This window comes from Mobula birostris, chromosome 3, assembly GCF_030028105.1.
Source record: "Mobula birostris isolate sMobBir1 chromosome 3, sMobBir1.hap1, whole genome shotgun sequence".
Taxonomy (NCBI): domain Eukaryota; kingdom Metazoa; phylum Chordata; class Chondrichthyes; order Myliobatiformes; family Myliobatidae; genus Mobula; species Mobula birostris.
In genome coordinates this window covers 88,626,005-88,649,382 of record NC_092372.1, presented here as the reverse complement: position 1 = coordinate 88,649,382, position 23,378 = coordinate 88,626,005, and the positions used below count along the sequence as shown (strand labels likewise).

At 41.5% G+C, this 23,378-nt stretch overlaps 1 protein-coding gene across 5 annotated transcripts in view; it reads left to right on the top strand.

Annotated features, from left to right (window-relative positions):
* Nucleotides 1-23,378, top strand: part of c1qtnf7 (C1q and TNF related 7) — a 51,730-nt gene that overhangs the window by 5,099 nt on the left and 23,253 nt on the right. Inside the window, exons 1-4 of one of the 5 annotated variants that reach the window (XM_072251890.1) lie at nt 713-796; nt 13,958-14,016; nt 19,886-19,966; nt 20,621-20,878. In XM_072251890.1, the coding sequence (XP_072107991.1) occupies nt 19,957-19,966; nt 20,621-20,878 (268 nt within the window). In that variant the 5' untranslated portion in view covers nt 713-796; nt 13,958-14,016; nt 19,886-19,956. Of the gene's footprint in view, nt 1-703; nt 797-13,957; nt 14,017-19,885; nt 19,967-20,620; nt 20,879-23,378 lie in introns of those variants that run through there. The other 4 variants (XM_072251889.1, XM_072251888.1, XM_072251886.1 and 1 more) reach the window with 4 other exon arrangements.

Sequence of the window (23,378 nt, the reverse complement as noted above, 5' to 3'; positions counted from 1 at the left end):
TGTGGAAACACTAACTAAGAACACAAGAGTGACTCCAAGTTTCATTTTAAGAGTTTATTAACATGGTATAATGGAGAGTCTGCAGCAGTCTCCACCACCACCAGAGATCTGAATTTTAGGTTATACAGAGCTCATATTTATCCAGCAAGACAAACAACTTTCACATAACTTTGTTTAGCATCCCACAGTCAGTACATGATCAATTGTTGAAAAGATATGTCAACTGTCTCTCAGCATGGGTCTAACAGCCCTCTTTATTCCTTGTTATCAGGACTCACAATTTACTTCCAGACGCATCCTCCCTCCTGGGGCAGGCGCTTAATATCCTGTTTATTTTAATTCCTGGCACTGCGCTTATCATCCAAGATTTTTATCGACTTGCATCAGCAGTCTTAAGTCCAGCTGCTCCAGACTGGTCAAGTACACCATCATACACTAGTTTTAACATTTCCACCACATCCGAGGTGCATTCAGGAACCATGTTGTAGTGTAGTTGGTGCTGTGCAGTTTCAGTATATCTTTTGGTCTATGCATACCAATAAAAAACAGCATCCCATACACTTTTTTAACCAATCAATCAAATGCCACTGCTTATATTTTAATTAAAATAACTAAACAATAAAAAGTTAAATAAAAAGCTTAAATAACTCAATTTCAATTCAATGTTAAGTTGAGTTACTCTCGCCGCACTTCTCATTTTCAGATATTATGCCCATATTTCGACTAAGGCTGTGACAGGTCTGGAGCTACCTAGTCCCGGTGATACCCAAACTAAACATCAGTCAGCAGCTTATTGGTGAGTAACTACTGTGTGAACCCTCTGACACCTTGCTAATGACTGGCAGACTGGGGAGGAGCTGTAGATGGCCAAGTTAGATTGTCTTGCTTTTTATAGGTGGGGTTTAAAAGGCGATTTTCAATGTTCTGAGAACACTACGTGGGATGGGCTCTCTGTTTCTGGGACACAACCCTTCAAAACTGCAGCCAAGATGTTGTTGGGTCACGTAGCCATTTGCTGTACCTATATACATGTTTCAACTCTGTCTTGCCACTGGATCCAGATGGGAATTGGGAAGAGAGAGTGAGGCTGACGCTGCGCAACTCTCCCTCACTTAAATCCAAGTCACGCGCTAGTCTTGACACCATCAATAATGGTGTCGAGGTCCTCATCGACGTTGACGATGGACGAACACACACACACATACATGCCAAAACCCATTGTCAGTTCCTTTCCATATAAAAATCAATAGCATGATGCTGTAACCTCTATACTCATCCTGAAGACTGGCTTTGATGATGGAGAAGGCTTTGGAAAGAGGTCAGGGTGCACAAACTCTTCAGCTAAGGTAATTGAATCATTTCAAGCTCGTGCGTTCATGTGGTGGCCTGTGGTGGATGGTAATGTCCCATTAAGTATCACTTTTAAATTAGTATTAGGCTAGTTAACAAAACTGTGTGAATAGGAATTAAGTCAGAAGTAAGATTTTACACTCCTTCTCAAACTTTCAAGGCTTTGACACAGTTAGTGTTCCAAAATATGTTTTGTTTTTATGCTTGTGTTTTAAGTTATTAAGTCACTAAAAGACTGATTTAAATTATGGTACTTAACATCAGGTTGATAACTGTAGATTTCCAGCAATGCTAGTTTAAGTTTTTTCTGACGTCATTGTGCATGATTACATGATCTATTTTATGTGCTAAATGACCTAGCCAGAGTTGACTGAGTAAAGATACACATATAATTGTCCAGAATTTACTGCTTGCCACATGTGTAAAGGAAACAAGAGGATTTTAGATTATTAGATTATGAGAACGTGCAGTCCTCTTTTATTGTCATTTAGTAATGCATCCATTAAGAAATGATACAATTTGTTCCTCCAGAATGATATCACAGAAACACAAGACAAACCAAGACTAAAAAAAACTGACAAAACCCACATAATTATAACATATAGTTACAATAGTGCAAAGCAATACCGTAACTTGATAAAGAACAGACCATAGGCATGGTAAAAAAAAGTCTCAAAGCTTTTGAAATTCCCATCATCTCACGCAGACGGTTGAAGGGAGAAACTCTCCTTGCCATGAGCTTCCAGCGTCGTAAACTTGCCGATGCAGCATCCTAGAAGCACTCAACCACAGTCCGACTTTGAATCCGTCTGAACTTCGAGCCTCCGACCAGCCCTCCGATACCGAGCACCGAGCACCATCTCTGCCAAGCACTTCAACCCCGGCCCCGGCAACAGGCAATAGGCAAAGCCAAGGATTTGGGGCCTTCACCTCCGGAGATTCTCCATCGCACAGTAGCAGCAGCAGCGAAGCAGGCATTTCAGAAGTTTCTCCAAATGTTCCTCTGTGCTTCTCACGTCCGTCTCCATCAAATCAGGATTGTGCATGGCCCCTATTTAACAAATACGATCTCAATTCGGAGCGGCCGCGCGCACTGCATCGCGCCACCATCTTCTCCTCCCCTCGTAACACTTGAAACAAGAATTAGATCCACTCCATTACCGCATAAGTGGTCAAATGTGAACCATGCACTCCACTGCAAGATAGCACCAGATGCATTCAATGAAACCAGATGTGGTGATTTGAAACAAACGAAAATTATTTCTAAATTTATATGTTGAATGTGGATGCAGAAAAAGGAGGAATGCACCCACTGTCCCAACTTCTTCCATTTAAATCAAAACACCACAGATGCTGAAAGTGTAAAGTAAAAATAATAAATGTTGAGCATGTCAAGTAGGTCTAACCTCTGTCTTTGACCTCCTAAACTGTTGCAATGATACTCAAAAATTACCTCAAAGATCAGCAACTCACATTCACCGTTAACTACCTTTGTTCATTTCCCTCTGTCCTCCAGACAAATCAGCAACTATTAATTAGATTCCACAGAAAGCAATTTTTTTTCAGCTGGACAAGTCTGGTCTACACCTGTCACGGATATTTTGGCTGTTCTCTGCTTTCCTCACCTTTCTGCAATTTCAAACACATTTACTTACTTTCTTACTCAAATCTGAAGTCAAACTCAAACTTATTGTCAGATGCGCAATTAGCTGTATACCCAGTTGCAATGAAAAGCTTGCTTGTGGCAACACACAGCATTAGAGACAGCTGAGAGACTTCTCCAGTTCTGATGCAAGATCATTAACCTGAAATGCTTTCTCTGCCTTTTTTTCTCCATAGATGTTGCCTGATTTGCTCAGTGTTGCTAATATCTTCTGGTTTTATCACTTACTTTATATTTGAATTGCTATGTTTCCAAGTCCCACTCAATGATTGACAGATTTTAGCCTTGCAGGAACTGTTCAAATAAAGTCTGAGGGACAATATCAGAGAACCTTGGACCTCACCGTTCAGGCACAAGGCATACACTTTGTGTATCCCCTAGGCATTAAAATGGGTAAACTGAAATTTCTGCTGCCGTAACTTTGAAGTTTACAGCATCTTTCAAATTTTTTAAGCATTAAATGGAATGTCGAAACTATATCAGGTGAATTATTCAAATTTCCTCCTTTCTGTCATCATAATAATAGTATTATTTTTCAAAGGGCAGGGTTTCTTTAACTTTGGCTGCCAGTAAAGAATAGGTCATCAGGCAAAATTTCTGCTAAATGAAGTTTCCTACGAAGTTTGAAAATATAAAACTTCTGCTGCAAAACTTGACTCTGGCATCTGCTGTTTGGTTGGTTAGGGTATGGGTTTAGTTTCAATATCTGACATTGAATGTATATATTGCAGCTCAAATCATGGAGCCACCATTTTGTGACACGTCTGCATGCTGAGAATATGTAAAATAGGCAGATCAGGAAATCAATCAGCATGCAAAGCTGCTTGATCTCTTGTCCAGCCACGTTAGAGCTCAATGATATAATAAATGACACGTCTACAGAGAATAAATCATTTGGCCGCAGGAATGGTCTCCCCTACTTTCAATTCTGCTGTTTAAGAGGATCATCTGTTATTTGTGAGCTCGTTGCCAAATAAATTGGAGTATTTGTTGGACTAAAGCAATATTTAATAGAGTGGATTCTGGTTAATTCGGACATATCATCATCATCATCATCATGGCTCCGTCTGTCTAAGTAGTTAATGGATGCACCCGTCCGGGGCACAGACCTGGGCGATGAATACGGAGATTCTGGGCTGCCCAGACATCAAGATTCCCCTCTTGGCCTCACGGATGTGGACCAAAGGAACGCGAAGCAGTACATTTGGCATCAGCTTGGCTGCAGGAGCTGCCAGGAGGTGACATGATACGTCATCCAACTACCTCCGGATTTGTGTAGGGTTTACTACTTAGCCTTCTCTTCTCCCGAAGATACCCACAAGGCAGTGTGATCTATAACCCTGGATAAGGGCCCATAGCGGGTACTGTCAGCCGGAGCCAGCTGAGCCCAGGACTCGTGTAAGGCAGGATCGTCACACCCTGTAGTAGTGACATATGGAGCCACTACCTACCCACTACCCACGGACATATCAGAACCGGTACATTTTGGCCCAATTCAGCAGTTGCCCTAATAAGCTGAAGTTTCATGGAAATAGTTAAAAAAGTATAACAAAGTACCATTTAACTGAGTAACAAATTATATATTTATATAAAATACAGAACAAATTAGAACACTACCAATACTGCTATAGTACCATAAACTGTGTATTAGTTCCTGACAGTTACTGAATGATGAATTCATCCAGTGTGTGCTGCCATGCTCTTTTGATTGACCATAATTGGACAAAATTAGCACAGATACCTTGTGTCTTCTGGCAAGATGGCACCATTGACCACTGTGACATCTTGCAAAACTAGTGGATATTCTTCTTCTCCTCCTTCTGAACTTGTGTCAATTGCAGCCTGTAATTTCTTTTTTAAGAATGTATTTTTTGGCTGATACGATCAGCCGCATCTGCGATCTCCCGGAGTATTCGACGTGGAGCGCAGCTATGGCCGTCGCTGGGGGGTCAATCCCTAATGGTGGAATATGAACCTGTGGCCAACTCCATTACGCCGCGCCGAATATAGCGTCGAGCACGATTGAGATAGCTGATGACGAGAGGGGAAAATGAATAGGTGTTCTGTGCTGTCTACCTGCGTTTGATTAGTCTCCCTCTCGCTGCTGCCAGCGGAAGGTGCAGAAGTCTTGGGTCCCATTCTGCAGGTTCGATCGCCTCGGCGGCACGTGGCTGTGGAGTCACCTTCGGCTACGGTTTGATGTTTATTGTCCTCACCACTGAACACAATTTACTATTTGCACGATTTGATCAAGGTGCTTCAGCGCAGAACTGGATCTGCGGCTGTAGTCTGCAGGTAACGATGCAGCGCTGAACTGACCGACATGGAGGCTGTGGCAGCAGCAATCGGCTCCTGGATTGGCTTTACTAGCCTCAGCAGCTCTTGGCAGTGGCGACAGCCTCAGCCTCTGATTCTGATTCTGGACTCACTTTTGGGGACCCTATGGCTCGATATTTAATGTTTTGTGTGTGTTATTTGTTCGCTTTTTGTTGTTTGTGCGATTTGTTCTTTTTTCAACTCATCTGATAGTTTGGTTGTGTGGGGGACTTCTTTAAACAAGTTCTATGGTGTTTTAAATGCAAACAACAGGAATTCTGCAGATGCTGGAAACTCAAGCAACCCACATCAAAGTTGCTGGTGAACGCAGCAGGCCAGGCGGCATCTCTAGGAAGAGGTAGAGTCGACGTTACAGGCTGAGACCCTTCGTCAGGACTAACTGAAGGAAGAGTTAGTAAGAGATTTGAAAGTGGGAGGGGGAGGGGGAGATCCAAAATGATCGGAGAATCCCTCCCCCTCCCACTTTCAAATCTCTTACTCACTCTTCCTTCAGTTAGTCCTGACAAAGGGTCTCGGCCTGAAACATCCACTGTACCTCTTCCTAGAGATGCTGCCTGGCCTGCTGCATTCACCAGCAACTTTGATGTGGGTTGCTTCTATGGTGTTTCTTTGTTCTGTGGCTTTTGGCAAGAAGATTAATCTCAAGTTTGTATATTGTATAAATACTTTGATAATTCATGTACTTTGAACTTTGAAATTTGAGTGTAGATAATGGGCTGCCTTCATACAATGCTTTTGATGACTGCATCCTCTTAATTTTCATTTTCATTGTAACATTCAAGATGATTGTCAACATCTTCAAATTCTTTGTAGTTTGTAACTTGTTGAAGTAGTGACCTTATATCACTTTCACTTCCAGCCATATATGGCATCTGCAAGCCTGAATGCTTGAAATCACAGTGAGCAAAACAGTTCAGAATTGTCTTACTGCTTATTTCTTGTCAACTATCAGTGAGTGATTAGTGTTTCTGGAACATAAACACATGGAACTGATGCTATTTAAAAACTGTTCACTCTAGGTCCAGTGTAGTGTCTTAATAGCCACACAAGTGTGTATAACTGACATTAGTTAGAAACTGTTCCACAACAGTCCCCGGCCTAATTTTGCACATAGTGTCTCAAGTAGTGGCCTGGCTATTTTCTTAGTTAGCTTTTGTTCTTCAAGAGTTACACAAATAAGCAGCTGCCCCAATTAACCGGAATCCACTGCATTTCCAGGCCCTGTGGCAGTTTGTGAAGTCTGAAGAAAGAATTGTGTTGCTGATTTAAAGTTTCAGACATATAAAAACTCAGTCACACACAGATATGTTGGCTCTAGTTATAATTAGCCTAGGAGTTTTCCATGTTTAGGAAAATGAGGAGAGGATCTGCTACCAGTGATGGAGAAACAGAAGCTGGAGCTGTCCAAGTGACCGACTTTCAGAGGAGCACAGAGAGCTCTGGGTGCAGAGCACCAGCAGAAATTATAGAAGTAATAATGAATTTGAAAACAAGGATAAGGATTTTAAAATCCACTCATTTCTTGACTGAGGATCAGTGTAGATCTATAAACACAGATATGATAAATATATGTTGGTTAGGCTTTGGACCACATGCTAAGGACCATACTAATTTTAGTGAGAGCTGACTAAGGGACTAAATCGGAGCAGTCAAGTATTAAGGCAACAAAGGCATGATTGAGGCTTTCAGACTGCAATGTCATGGAGGTAGATGCTGACACTTTGAGGCCATTGGCACAAATTTAATTTGCCCATGGTCACTAATTGGTCAGTATTCTGCAAGCCCAACATTAAGCCTGGCGTAAAAGGAACTTAATTCACTTGCAAACACCTTCATGAACTGGTTGACAAAATGGCAGATGGACCCTGACCCATTCCAACATAGACCAGAAACCCAGAGGGCACATGGGAAATGGAAATCTCGCCATCATTTAGAACAGCAATGTGATTATGTTTTCATAGTAATGATGTTATTAGGTGTCAAAAGCTTACATCTCTTTCAAAGCTTGGCTGGCTAACTTTAATTAACTTCATTTAGAAGAAAAAAGATATCTTCCCCTTGGCAGAATTATGAGTATATTTCTCCATAATGCCCATAGTAGGTAAAGCACCCTACTTCACCTTCTCATTTCACCAGTGCATCTCTCCTACAGCCACTGTTGCTGCTCTGCCTGCTATCATTTCCTCCTCCTATTCCTCAACCAGAACAAGGGACACCCAAGCAAGAGATCTGTTGTATGCACTTCCAGTCTCTTGTGACTCCCATGAAGTTTAGAAGTAAGTTTTATTTTATTACACAGAAAGTGGTAGGTGCACGAAATGTAGATACACACAGGACATTTAAGAAACGCATAAATACACAAAATGATTGAAAGCAAAATGGAGGGCTATGTAGGAGGGAAGGGTTAGATTGATCTTTGAGAAGTTTAGCATTTGCTAACTTCAGTTGAACACCTCAAAAGATTTATGAAGCAAATGGTGATAGGCGTGCTGGTGGGATCTTGGCAAAGAAATTATCCCAAAAGTGTCCTGTTCAAAAGCTCTAACAGTAAGTGAACATTGAAAGCGGAACATAGTTTAAAGAAGCCATAAGAGTTCAGAACAAAGATTTATGTACTCCTGCTCTGCCGGTCATTGGCAGGAGAGTTCATCCTTGCTGCATTTCCCATTAAGATGCTAGACAGTCTCTCTGATGAGCACCAGCAGGCAACTGAAGAAAAATATTTTCCTTAAAGGAAGGAGCGGAAATTCCTCCTGCACACTTCAACTCATTGACCAAGATGGTAAACTTGTGTGAAAGTTAGAAGTAGTTACACATTTGACAAGCAAGGTGGCGAGGGTTACCAGAGTAAGCACAAATGGAGAGTTGAGATCGCAATCAGAACAGTAGGGCACGCTCAATGGGCTGACTCAACTATTCATGATATTTGTTCACTTATTCATATCCTACTTTTCTTTGTGTGTGAGAGGAGAAGAAGAAGCACAGAATTAGAGACCAAAAGTGACATTTATTTTCAGAAATTGTCATGTTCAGTTGTCTGAAATGTCATAAAGGAGGTTTAAGTGGAATTCAGCTTGGGCGCAGAAAAAGGGATAGTATACAATTACCCAGGTGCTGTTTGACTGCCATAGCTAGGAAAAAGTTTCAAAGCCATTTCTAACTGGTGCCTCTGCAGTTTATAGTTCGATTCCAGACATAGTTCAGTACAAGAGTCTTTCTGTAAAAGGTGTCCGCAGAACAAAAATGTTACGTTATCAGGGGCAAAAACAGAAAATACCAGAAAAACTCAACAGATTTATGGAAAGGATTTCAGGTCTATGACCCTGTGGCGGGACTGGTAGGTGTTTAGGAAGTTTGGGGTTACAGAACACATTTTTTAAGTGCATATTCTTTCTTCTGTTGCTGGTTTAGTCCAAGCTGAGTACATTGCCACGCTCTGGTAAGATCTATTTCTTCTGCTAAAGGCCATTATTCTGTGTATTTGAGCAAACTTCACAAGCAGCTTCTCTTCCCATTCTATAGTGTTTTCTTCATCCCTGATCTTCCATATACTTTTTCAGATTTTCCTCCACTCCTGAAAACCAGTAGGCAGAACCGAGTGGTTTGAGTTCAGTTAGACAGAAAATAATTAGCTTTTAATTGTACTCCTGTCAGATTCCAGCCCCTTTCAAATGAAAGATTCTGGAAAATCATCACCCGTATGCCAAATAGCCATATGTGTCTTCTGCTGTGATAAACTGCAACACGTGAAAATCCAGTAATATATGATGCCCATCATTTCACCTAATATATTAACTAAAGAGGTATTTACACATTCGAGAAAATGTTTCAACGTACAAGATATATTTTTTATATTGGAAGCGTTGTTTTGCATATTTTTTTTCTTTTTGAGTTTTAATTTGAGAAATGGGCTGAATGTTTCTTTGGAAGCTTAGAAACAATAATTCTCATTTACTCCTCATGCAGCAATTAACTTGGCAAGACAATAATTTTCTCCTTTGAATTGAACATCATGCACTTTCCAACATCTTGATGCTTAACGTTTGGAATTTACATGCTAGAAATGAACATTTATGTGGCCAATGAACAGCTGCGTATAAGCAGAAACCAACTTATGAACAATCAGCCCCAGTGATAGCTGTAATATACAACCGTGATTCTGACATCTCTGTAAGTGCTCTTATTCCATATTCCAGCTCCAGGATTAACTTGATGGTTACTGGCAGTATTACTGAGCAAGTTCAGAAGAGTTTAAAATGTTCGGCATTGTGCCAACCAGCCAGATCTGTTTCTCTTCAGGCAATTGGAGTTAATTAACACACTTCAACTAATTCAGCAACTTTACAAAAAATAAATGGTGAGCAGATTCCACAAGGATATCGGAGTTGATTTCTGTTGAAAGGAACACCAAAATACACATGGATACTGTGAGAAAAGTTGTGTTGGGACCAGAGTATGTAATTACCCTGTGACTATTTGATCCTGTGCAGGCCTTGCATGGAATTCATGCTGCCTGCTTGATACCCTGATTTAAGTGATTGCCTTAGCAAATACAGGACTATTTAGCACCAGTTCCAGCTGGCTCATTAAAACTAGCCTGTACCCCCTTAAAAGGCTGTTTTGTAGCTGGAAATTGCTCCAGTGTTCTTGCAGCTTGCTGAAAGCCAAAGCAGATCAGAGGTAAGGGTGAGCTGTTCGACTTTCTGACAGCGCAGGTGCCCCAGGTTGATGGGTTAGTGAGGAGAGAGGGATCCTTTACCTGTTGGGAGCCTGCAAGCTCTCTGCGTGCACACGGAAGTTGCAGTGGTAAGCTAAATAAAACAAATTTTCTCCCAAGTACCTGGACATTGAGCTGGAAAAAGTTCAGTGATGCCACACGTGTGCTCAAATTACATATTCCACAGGCCGTACTGTTACCCACAGTTTCTGCACAATACATCCTCAGACACATTCACATGCTGACAATTCCAATTGCTCTTAGGGCTTAGAGTGGGTGGAGTAGAACACCCCCATCATTAATCTGAAACTGTGCTCTGTACAGTTAGTTATTAATGCACCTGCATGTGTGCCGCAATAACATTAATGATATAAGCACATTTCCCTCTAAAGGCAGCCAAATCTATTTCATTACATATATCTGTGCTGACATTCAGGAATACCAGCTTACCACTACATACCTCTCACTATTCAGAATCACGCAGCCATATGTTGTTGCGTACACAGTTAGCTACCAAATCAATCGTGACGGGTTCGTTGAAAGTTTTCTCTGATGCTGACAGGCATGTTTGCAAGAGGAATGCCGGTGTAATGCAGCAACCATTGCGGAGCACATACCAATCAGCAGAGAAAAGACCACAAGTGATAATGTCATACTCATGTTCTCACATTCCTTTTTCAAGTTGCAAATGGTACATCCTGCCCTGTCCTGTCCATACTGCACCAACCACCGCTGCTGGGTATAAACGCACAGGAGCAATGTGTGGTTAAGGGCCTTGCTCAAGGACACAACACGCTGCCTCAGCTGAGGCTCAAACTCGTGGCCTTCAGATCACTAGTCCTACGCCTTAACCACTTGGCCACTTGGTATAGGTGTGTACTACTCACTTTATCAACCATCTCCTTGTCATTTTTCTCTTTCCGTAAAGCCGAGAGATTCACAAGCCAGGGGGCTGGTCAACAGCTAAGGAGCAAAGGTATCAATGAATTTCCATTACGAGTACAGAGCTCACTGAATGTGGGGACTCAGGTGAATGGTCATTTGTCACGTTTGTTTTCATTAGTCTGGACACTGAGTACTACAGCTGCGATGTCAGGCTACAGCTTTATGCACTCAGGGAATGGGAAGTGGAAATGAAACGGATGACCAGCAGGAATGTCTGCTTTTTGCGGCAGATGGAACAAATACTGACACGTTGGACTGGGAAGGGAAAGTGGAGTTAAAATGAGTGATGGCATTTACTTGAAGAAGAGCCTCTATGATGAATGAGGGCAGAGTTAAAGTGCAGAACTTTGCTGGCTGGAATTTGGGATTGTGTGTATCCACTGGTGGTACAGTACAGCCACCTAAGTTGTTCTTTGAGAAATAAATTTCACAGGCTGCTTCCTTCCTTCCTGTCCTCCTGTCTTCTCTTCTTCCTCGTGAACCACAGGTACCTCAATATTGTGGGTGTCAAGGACTGGCCCACATGATGGCAGGGGTAGAAAGAACACCTGTAGGCAGTTGCACCCGAAGTGCCTTTGCCAGATACTGAAATCAGCCTTTCACTAACTAGGACATTACTTCCCAGCCAGTCTTCATCCCTCTCCATAACTCTGGAAAGTGACAGCATTATGGTCGTTATCTCCAAAACATTCTCCCACTGACACTTTAACTACATTCACTAAGATTAGGGTCAGTATTGCCCCTTCTCTAACAGTACTTTCAAAGTGACTTGTGTGTAATTGATCACGCTCTACACGCTGTGAAAACAGCAAAGATCGATGAAGTTACCGCTTATTAATTCTGCTTGCTGCTCTCTGAGAACAAAGCATATTCATTTCTATTTCAAGAGCAAACATCACAGAAAAGTTTCTGGAGCCTCAGATATACTTGGGCTTTTCCATATTCCATAAGATATTCAGATCTGTGAATTTAATTGTCATAAATAAATATGGAAAATTTGCTTGTGGTCAGCATTCTTAATCAAGATGATGCTGAATTGGCCGACATATCCAAAACATCATAGTCCACAGTTAGTTGTAGAATTCCTACGGATTGCCTGAAGAGGCAGAATGTAAATATTTAGCTCCAGGCACAATGTTCTAAAGTCATTACTATGACCACAGCATTCTGCATTTGTTGCAAGCCAATATTGTGCCTTCAGCAGATTGGTAATTTTACAGACAATAAGTACATCAAGAATCATGACTTTTGTCATTAGATTTGAATGATTGGTCTTTTATAAACCTCTCCACTTTCTTAACTGGGCAACAAGGGGTTGCCTATTAAATGGTGCTGAACAGTATCTTTAAACCCTCCAATTCAGCAAATTTTCTTTAAAGGCAACAATGGACAAAATCAGCACTTCACATGAGAAAAATAAACAGAAGCTTTTAATTGTACACTTGTGTATGCCTTAAGGACAAGTGAAATGAAGTGGACACCTTTGCAATTTTTCACAGACTTCTTGGACTGTGGAAAAATCTGGACTAACGTCACTAATGTCTGAATTGTGTATCAGAGAGCTACAATTTAGGATATGATGTAGATTTATACTGATGAGTTGTAGAATAGTGATATAGAGAGTGGTCAAATGTATACGTTCTATAGGACTTCCTCATTCTGGGTTAGGTGCAGTTCAATTTCATCATTCCTCTTGCTTTCCCAAGTTAAGATTATTCAAGAATTTTCGATTGTTCCAGATTGTTTAATGTGATTTCTTGTACACAAGTGTAAAGGAGAACAAAATAATTGTTACTCTGGATCTGATGCAGCACAAAAAACACAAAGTTAAATAACACAATAATTAAAAAAAACACAATAACTATAAATACATAAGATAGTTAAAATACATAGACTGATTGTATGTCCATAAAGTGATGCTGGGCTGTAAATAAGGTGACTGAAAGAAAAATAATAATGTAGCAGTGGGTTAGTGGGTGGCGGTGATGATCAGCCTTACTGCTGGGAGAAAGTAACTGTTTTTGAGGTTACTGGACCTGGCATGGATGCTACATAGCCGTTTCCCTGATGGGAGCGGAACAAACAGTCCACCAGCAGGGTGGGTGGGATCCTTCATGATGTTACTAACCTTTTTCCAGCACCTTTCTGTATATATGCCCGTGATGGTGGATAGGCTGGTGCCGGTGAAGCTTTGAGCAGTTATGACTGTCCATTGCAGAGCCTTCCTCTCTGCTGCAGTGCAGTTTCCGTACCATGCAGTGATGCAGCATGTTAGGATGCTCTGTATTGAGCACCTGTAGAAGGACGAGAGTGTAGATATGCATAATCCAGCTCTCTTCGTCCTCCTCAGAAAGCAGAGGTGTTGGTGAGATGTATAGGATGTGTACTGGGACCATGAAAGGTTGTGCAAGATGTGCACTGCGAGGAGTTTGAAATGGCTCGCAGTTTCCACTGCTGTGCCACCGACGTAAAGAAGGTTGTGCATGGTGCAGGTTCTCTTGAAGTCAATAACCATCTCCTTTGTCTCGTTGACATTAAGGAAGAGGTTATTTGCCTGGCACCAGGCCTCGAGCTCTTCCACCTCCTCTCTGTAGGCCATCTCATTGTTGTTGCTGACGAGCCCCACCCCCGTTGTGTCATCAGTGCAATTGACGATGTGATTGTTTGGATGTTTGTCAGTGTGTGAACAGAGTGTACAACAATGGACTCAGTACACAGCCCTGGGGAGGGGGGGCACTTGTGTTGAGGATGATGGGGAGGGAGGATCATTTGTGCTTCCTAACTATCTGAGGATTGTTGGTTAGGAAATCCAACACCCAGTTGCACAGTGGTGAACTTAGACTGAGGAGTGGGAGTTTGTTCACCAAGGTCTGTGGGACAACAGTGTTGAGAGCTGAAATAAAGGTCGAAAGCAGCATTCTGACATAAGTGTCTTTGTTTTCTAGGAGAGTCAGGGCCAGGCTAAGGCATCTGTTGTGGAGTGGTTCTGTCGGTCAGCATATAGGTGAGTGTCCAATGTGGCTGGAATTGAGTTTTTGATATGTGCCATTACCAGCCGTTCAAAGCAGTTCATGATGATTGGTGTCAGTGCTTCTGGGCGGTAGTCCTCTAGTTCTGAAGCTGCATGGCCTCAGTTGTGCTGGGTGGCCCTCAGTTGATGCCACATTTCCCAGTGCCAGTGCAGCACGTCCACAACTCATTAACCCTACCTACAAGACTTTGGAATGTGGGAGGAAACCAGAGCACCCAAAGGAAACCCTTGAGATTACGGGGAGAACGTACACACCCCTTACATCGGTGGTGGGAATCGAACCCTAGTCTTACAGTTGGCGCTGTAAACTGTTGTACTATCCATTATGTTATCATGCAGAGAGTTCCCTGCATCAATCCAATCCATTAATATAAAGTTACAAAACCATTAAGGAATAGGAGGAATTACAGAACTGGGAAGTGGTGATACCTGAAGAGATTTGGAAATGAGGGTGTCAAACTTAAATCTGAAATGTTGTTGAAACAGGCAGAACAGTGGGTGTCAGAGAAACAGCCTGGCAGTACAGAGACAGTAAAATGTTCCATGTAAGGGATGATGAAGTGGAATTGGATTTGATGCATGTACGTCAGCAATCAGGGGCAATTCAAGTGAGAACACAGGTAATGGAGGCTTTGGTTTTACGTCTGTGGGAAATGAAATGAACGAGGTCAAGCAGCAATGGAGTAGTCAGTAGGTAGAGGAAGAACTCCAACAGGAACTTAAGGTGATGGTCTTGGCTTTGCATTATTTAATAGAAGGACATTTCTGTTGATGCAATACTGGATTTCAGACAAGCAGTTTTGCAATTTAAAGGTAGTGGAGCGAATAAGCAAGGTGATGGTGAGGCGTGTTCAATGTACACTCACATGATGATGTGGTGGGGCATTGGTTTGAACGGTCCTACTGTTACTGTGCGGAGTTGGAGTTGGGAAGAGAAGCTAGTTTTGGTGATTCTCTGGTTATGACGACAGAGGTAGGGAAACACATGAGAACAATCCCATCTAGATGGTTGATGCTGGAAAGCAATGGAAGAGGAGGGTATTTTAATTTATTTCAATGGCCGCAGAAAGACTACACAAGCTGAACAAGAAATTATTCAAAATTGCATCAGAATGGTAACTATCAATGGAATGTATTTTGTAGCCTGGCAAAAATACACACTCGGCATAACAAACACTTTTCGGGTCTTTAATTCCTTTATTTGCTTTAGATGTTTAATTCCAGAAAGAGGGTATCCAAATAAAAACAACAAAATGAATTTTTCAAAAAACAGAGTTCCTGATGTTACAACCTCAGCTTAATTTTGGTCCACACACTTGTTAATCAACTAGTTACACATGCAGTATGAAAATAAATAAAACAAAATATACAAAGCAAATACAGTAGTGAGCAACACACACTAAATGCTGGAGGAACTCAGCAGGCCAGGCAGCATCTATGGAGAAAATTACAGTTAGCGTTTCAGGCTGAAACTCTTCGGCAGGACTGGAGAAAAAAAAAGCTGAGGAGTAGATTTAAAAGGTGGGGGAGGGGAGAGAGAAACACAAGGTGATAGGTGAAACCTGGAGGGAGGGGATGAAGTAAAGAGCTGGGAAGTTGATTGGTGAGATGAGGCAAGACAGGGAAAAGAGGATGGGTAAAGGAGAAGGAGAGGGCGGTAGGGAGGCATTACTGGAAGTTTGAGAGATCGATGTTCATGCCGGCTTGTTCTGGTGGATGGAGCGTAGATGCTCTGCAAATGGTAGTGGCAATTCTAAAAAAAACAATAGAAACTGCATTAGAATCCCATCAACCCTGAACCTTGTACACAACATCAAAAATATGAATAAATACATCTCATCTTAACTAAACGGTAAACTCACTTTGGGTTGGCACACACATGCTTAATTTCCAAACACATATAGGCCAGACCCTGAAATGAGTTCTCCTCACTTACACTTCGTGGACAGAGATTAACACATTCATATTACTCTGTTACATTCATAGTCAGTCATGAAACAATAACGTAAGACAAAAATAAACTTTTACAAAAACGTTTACAACATATTGACCTGTAGTTAAATTATTAGAAAGACAAACCTACCAGGCCAATAAGGAACTTCATACAGCCACGCTATCCAGCACTGATAACCTACTCACGAATATCTAAAGCATCCATATATAAGACATGTCAAATTACCAATCTTCTAGATTTACAAATAAGTATAAATGAATTTACATGGATATTATCAAATATTATTCACCTTTCCTCACCATATGACCAGCACTCGACATTCTTTCTAGAACCTTGTAACTCTTCTTCCTACTCCACGCATACATAATGATGTCACTGTTTTCTATTTTTGCATTACCAGAGTGAATACATAAGTACACTTTAACAATAGAAAAATGATATTCAACGGTTGCCTGGTTACATACAGGAGGGACATTGAAAATCTGCTGAGCGGTGCCATAACAACAACCTCTTACTTAATGTCAGCAAGACCAAGGAGTTAACTATTGACTTCTGAAGAAGCAATCCAGAGGACCAAGAGTCCTCATCAGAGGATCAAAGATGGAGGGATTCAGTAACTTTAAATTTCTCACTGTTATTATTTCAGAGGACCTGTCCTGGGCCTAGCTCATAACTTCTGTAGACGTGTAGTGGAGAGTATATTGATTGGCAGTGTCATAGCCTGGTATGGAAACGTCAGTGTCCTTGAAAGGAAAATCCTACAAAAAGTAATGGATAGAGCCCAGCCCATTGCAGCTATAGCACCCCCCCCCCGCCCACTATTGAGTAGTTCTACACAAAATGCTGTCGTAGGAAAGCAGCATCCACCATCAAGGACCCCTGCCACCCAGGATATGCTCTTTTCTCACTGCTGCCATTGGGAAGAAGGTATAGGAGCCTCACGACTCACACCACCAAATTCCAGAATAGTTATCCCTCAACCATCAGACTCTTAAATCAAATAGGATAACTTCACTCAACTTCACTTGTCCCATCACTGAAAGTTCCCACATTCTGCAGACTCACTTGCAAGGACTCTTTATCTCATTTTCTCAATTTTTTGCTTATTTATTATTATTATTATTATTATTATTATTTCTTTCCTTTTGTTTTTGCAATTTGTTGTCTCTTGCACACTGGTTGAACACCCAAGTTGGTGCAGTGTTTAATTGATTCTGTTATGGTTACTATTCAATGGATTAATTGAGTATGCATGCAAAAATGTATCTCGGGGTTGTAATTGGTGACATATATATAGTTTGACAATAAATTTACTTTAACCTTCATGTTACTGTACACATAGGTTCAGAATCAGAATCATATTTATTATCAGTGACTTTTATGATGTGAAATTTGTCATTTTGAGGCAGTAGTGCAGTGCAAAAGATATAAAATTACTGTAAATAACAAATATAAATAATGGGGAAAAAAGGTTGTGTTCATGGACAGGTCAGAAAGAAGCTGTTTCTGAATCACTGAGAGTAGATCTTCAGTCTTATTATAGTGCACATGGTTACCCATACAACATTATTGGAAATGACCATTGTTGTGTTGAGGCTGTGCTACTAGTTTGATGTTAGTCCCTACAGACAGCCATTGACTGCCAGCAATGAAGGACACACATAGAGCCTCACTAATCACAGAAACATTTTCAAAGATTCAGAAGTATGGTAGAGAGATCCATTTCTAAAAGTATTAGAACTAGATCCTATTCTAAAATCTCCACAAGACCCTCAGAAAACATAATCAGACCTGACTTAATATTGTTTGGGGTTCTATTTCATTGCCAAGACCAAGCATCATGAGACAATCTCCCTGAGATTTTGCACAGCTGCTTCAGATTGGGACCTGATTACAATATGCATCACTACAAAGAATTAAGATGACTGAAAATCCCATGATAGTCCAGAAAGTGGCAGATGTGTTCAATTAATTCTTCATGTCGGTTTTGAATAATTACTAGTAATTACAGAATAGATTTGCTCAGGCCAGAAATCTTACAACTTGTGCAAAGCCAAGCTAATCGTATGCTATAAAGAAACATTAAACTCAAAGTGCGACAAATTTGTCCTCGGTCGCTAAACATGTGTGACAATATTATATCTACCTCCACATATTTGCTGCCTCTGAATTCATTTAAATATTTTTCACTCAAAACATCAGGGGAGTTTCTGGGAAAGATGGAATTCACAAAATATTGGCACCTCCTCTCTTTCTGTTACTTCTGTCTCTTTCCAGACAGAACAGAGATGGATTTCCCTGGTCCTCACCTTTCACTCTGTGGCCCTCTGCATCCAGCATGCCATCCTCTGTCATTTCTACAACAAGATCCTACCAACCAGATTTTCTCTTCCCTCCTACTTCTTACCTTCAACAGGGACCCACACACTGTGACTGCCTGGTCTACTCATCTCTCTCCACCCACCTCTCCCTGATCTCTGGCACTTTGCCCTTGCCCTCATAGTGGGTGCAACATTAGTCCTTATACCTCGTCCTTCAACACCCTAAAGATTCTGAAACAGCCATTTCAGGTGAGGCAAAGATTCACATGGACCTCCTCCAATCTCACCTACTACAGTCAGTACTCACGATGTGGCCTCCCCTACGACAGGAGGACCAAGTACAGACTGGGGTCCACGGTGACCATCCTGAGCTCCCAGTTGCATGCAATTTCCATCCCTATCCAGGTCAGTAGAAGATAGTAAAATAGATTTCCTACACTTTTAGATTCACAGTGAGTTTCTCTTCTTACATAATTATAAAGCCCTAAAATAATTTCGGTTTTGGGCCTCATTAAAGGCAACCAAGAGAGTGTGGGATAGAGTGCTAGCTCTCTCTAGATTAGAACCTGTCTTCAGTCTTTGCTCTTCCCTACCTCCACCTTGCTCCATCTGTTTTTTTTCCCCCTTTTTCCTCTTTCTTCTCTCTGTTTATCTCCATCCATCATCTGACATGGGACTCAGACTGAACAATGATCCGCCCACAATGATGTCCCCATAAGACACAGGAGCAGAAATAGGCCATACAACCTGTCGCTTCCGATCCACCATTTGATCATGGCTGACTTACTTTCCTTCTGAACCCATTCTCTTGCCTTCTCCCTGTAATGCTCCACTTTAAATAAACCCAAATACCTGGCCTCCCCAGCCATCTGTGGCAATGAATTCTACAGATTCTCCACCCTCTGGCTGAAGAAATTCCTCCTTACCTCTGTTCTAAATGGACGTCTTTCTATTCTGAGGATATTTCCTCTTGTCCTCGACACCCCCACTATAGGAAACATCCTCTCCATATCCACAGCATCTAGGCCTCTTACTGCTCAATAGGTTTCAATGAGATACTCTCCTCATTCTTCTAAGCTCCAGTGAGTACAGGCCCAGAGCTATCAAGTGCTCCTCATACATTAACCCTTTCATTCCTGGACACCAGCACCTCACTATTGGCAAAAAGTTCATCACCACACTTAAAATGAATTTTAAATAATTAAAAACACTAAGTAAACACAAACAAAATATTTTAAATGTGACTTTATTTTCCCCCTTTTTTGACACAGTCCTACAGTTCTTACTGAAGGAAATGGGCTTGTGGATCTTGTACAATGTGTAATTGTAGCACGATCTTATAGCGGATTCCCCAGAGTAAGTGCTGGAAAATCTTGGCAAGATCCTGCCTTGCTGGTGGATTCCATGGGAAATGGCTGGCAGAGGTCATACAAGAGTCCTGAAGAATGCTGCTCGACCAGCTGAGTTCTTCCAGCAGATTGTATGTTGCTCCAGATTTCAGCATCTGCAGTTTCTTTTGTCCCGAGATATACCCACTTTTAACAATGTACCATGCTTGTGATTTCAGACAAAAGCCGAACTAACATAAAATGCACAGAAATTGAAAGGCATTTGAATGAGAAAATTGTGAAGAAATTGATGAAGAAAAGTAAGATATGTTTGATTATAATGCCAATTCCAGCCTCTAAATCAAAGGGTGTTTGATATAGGCTTGATGTTGGGTCTGGTTTATGAATTCTCTTAATCTCTCACTCATGACTCACTAGTTCTCTCCTTGCAGCCATGTATAAAATGGACAGGAATGGAAAATCAAGGATTTATTTTCTTTATTCACCCACAGAAAAAATGCTTTCCTCAAGGCAGATAATATGTCTCATGCAATGCATAAAGTAAACCAAAATAAGATTAACACATTTGCCAGTTTAGGGAAATTTGAACTCAAAGTTCAACGTTCAGTAGAAAAGGTGATTTTTCAATGGTATAATGGTTAACGTTTACAGTTTCAAACTCATCTTGGGAATTTCTCTAGATCATCAGTCAAAAGTTTGTGACCAGAAAATTAAATGATGATTATTATTATTAACTCATTAATAATTGGATTTAAAGTAAATTTATTTATCTTTGGAATGCTTTAGGGTTCTCTTTTCACTTTTTACTTGTAAAATCATGACTTTGTCACTTAAGCCATCTCTATCACATCAGCATTAGCAGGACCACAATTGCAGAAGTGATTCAGTCAATTATGTATTACTATCAAGTGGTGTAAAGCTGCACATTAACCACTTCTATTACTTTCTTGTAGATTCCAAAATGTTAGTCGTGCTCTACCTGGTGGCCATTGTGTACTGTGTAACTAGCCAATCTCTTCTGATTAAACTCAAAGGAGAGCGGAGATACACCAATAGCATTCCCAAATTAATATGTAGTGCTCCTGGCTTTCCCGGACTCCCAGGGCCACCGGGAGCAAATGGAACACCTGGCCCACATGGGCGCATTGGATTACCAGGCAGAGATGGGAGAGATGGAAGACCGGGTGAAAAGGGTGAGAAAGGGGCAGCAGGTACAACATTTATGTTTCTATTTTATAGTCATTATGTAGCGATGTAATTAGAAAAATAGTGATAAATTGTGATGTCAATACTTTGATTGCAATACTTTGAAATGAGATAACGAAAAGAGTCAGTGAATACCAGAAGGAAAAAAACTGATAAACTCAGCAGAAGTCATGGTAATAGTCATAGAACACTACAGCACAGAAACAGGCCCTTCAGCCCATCTAGTCCATGCTAACCTAGTCCCATCAACCTGCACCCAAACTATAGCCCTCCATATCCCTCCCATCCACATATTTCTCTGAATTTCTCTTAAATATTGAAATCAACCCATATCCATCACTTAAGCTAGCTCATTCTAAAACTCTCACTGCCTTCTGACTGATGAAAAACTCTCACCCTGCATGGTCACCTTAAATATATCACCTTTCACCCTTAGCTCATGACCTCTAGTTCCAGTCTTACCCAACCTCAGTGGAAAAAGACTGCTTACGTTTACCCTATCTCTATCCCTCATAATTCTGTATACCTCTCTCAAATCTCCCCTCATTCTCCTGTGCTCTAGGGGACAAAATCCTGACCTCTTCAATCTTTCCCTGTAGGTCAGGTCCTCAAATCCTGGCAACATTCTTGTAAATTTTGTCTGCACTCTTTCAATCTTATCAATGTCTTTCCTGTAGGTTGGCAAATGGAACTGCACAAAATACTCCAAATTAAGCCTCACCAAAGTCTTATACAACTTCAGCATAACATCCCAACTGCTGCGCCCAATACCTTGATTTAAGAAGGGTAATGTGCCAAGAGCTCTCTCCAATATCTTCTCGGTCAATCAGGCTTCCATCCCCCTGCAACTCTAGTTTAAACCCTCCCTGAAGTAGCACTAGCAAACATTTCCGCAAGTACATTAGTTCCCCTCCAGTTTAGGTGCAAACTGTCCCATCTGTACAGGTCTCAACTTCCCTGGAAGAGAGCCCAATGATTCAAAAATCTGAAGCCCTCCCTCCTACACCAACTCCTGAGCCATGTGTCCAACTGTATTATCCTCCCCTTCTGTCCTCACTGGCACATGGCACAAGTAGCAATATTGAGATCACAACTCTGGAGGGCCCATCCTTTGAGCACCTAACTCCCTGAGCTCACTTTGCAGGACATCATTTCCCTTCCTAACCATGTCATTGATACTATTGTGGACCACAACCTCCGGCTGCTCATTTTAATAATACTGTGGACTCAATATCATATGTACCAGACCTTGGCTCCGACGATGCAACATACCATATAGAAATCTCATTCTCATCCACAGGACCTCCTGTCTGTTCCATTAACCATTGAATCCCCTATCACTGCAGCTTTCCTCTTCTCTACCCTTCCCTTCTGAGCCACAGAGCCGGACAGTGCCAGAGACCCGACCACTGTTACTTTCCACTGTTAGGTCATCCCCCACCCCCACCCCATAGTATCCAAAGCAGTACACCTGTTATTGAGGGGAACGCCACAGGGGTACTCTGCTCTGGCTGCCAACCCCTTTATCCCCTTCCTGATGATCATCCAGCTACCAGGTCCTGCACCTTGGGTGTAACTACCTCCCTATATGCCCTGTCAATCAACCCGTCAGCCTCCTGAGTAATCTGGAGTTCATCCATTTCCAGGTCCGGTTCTTTAACGTGGATTGTTAGAAGCTGCAGCTGGATGCACTTCATGCAGAAATGGTCGTCAGGGACTCTGAAGGTCTCCTTGCTTTCCCACATCCCGCAAGAGGAGCATTCACTACCCTGTCTGGCATCCCCGCTACTCTAACCGTGCGATGAGAAAGAAAGAAAGAAAATTATACAAAAAATATCTACCTACAGCCTTTGCCTCCCCTATGCCTCTCTGAGCCAAAGCCTCAACTCCCCACTTTAACTCTGTCCCACTCACACAGTGGTCACTCCACTTAAAACTAAATTCTTTTTATTGGTCTTTGTCAAGTGTCTGATTATGCACAATTCAATACCTCCTCAGGAATGCAAAATGTCCCGACTGTCCCCTGCACACTTCTGTTGAAATGCCTCTCCCGCTGCACACAATCCAACATCTCCTTGGCAACTGTGGTGCGCAGAATTTAGTTAATTTTCCATTTTTCCATTAATAAAGTGCCTCCAAAGGCTGTCATATTCAGTACATTATACTAAAGTAAGTCATAAGCTTATTAAGTAATCAGTTTCAATGAATGAATTTTAAATGCATTGGAATATTCAGTTTCTTTTTAGTGAGTATTTTATTTATCTCAAAACTATTTTGGAATATTAGCAGATATTTTTCAAGTGCATTTTCATGATCTCCAACACTATGTCCTCTGTAACATACACTCAGTGGCCACTTTATTAGGTGCTCCTGTACACCTGCTCATTAATGCAAATATACAATCAGCCAATCCTGTGGCAGCAACTCAATGCATAAAAGCATGCAGACATGGTCAAGAGGTTCAGTTGTTGTTCAGACCAAATATCAGTATGGGGAAGAAATGTG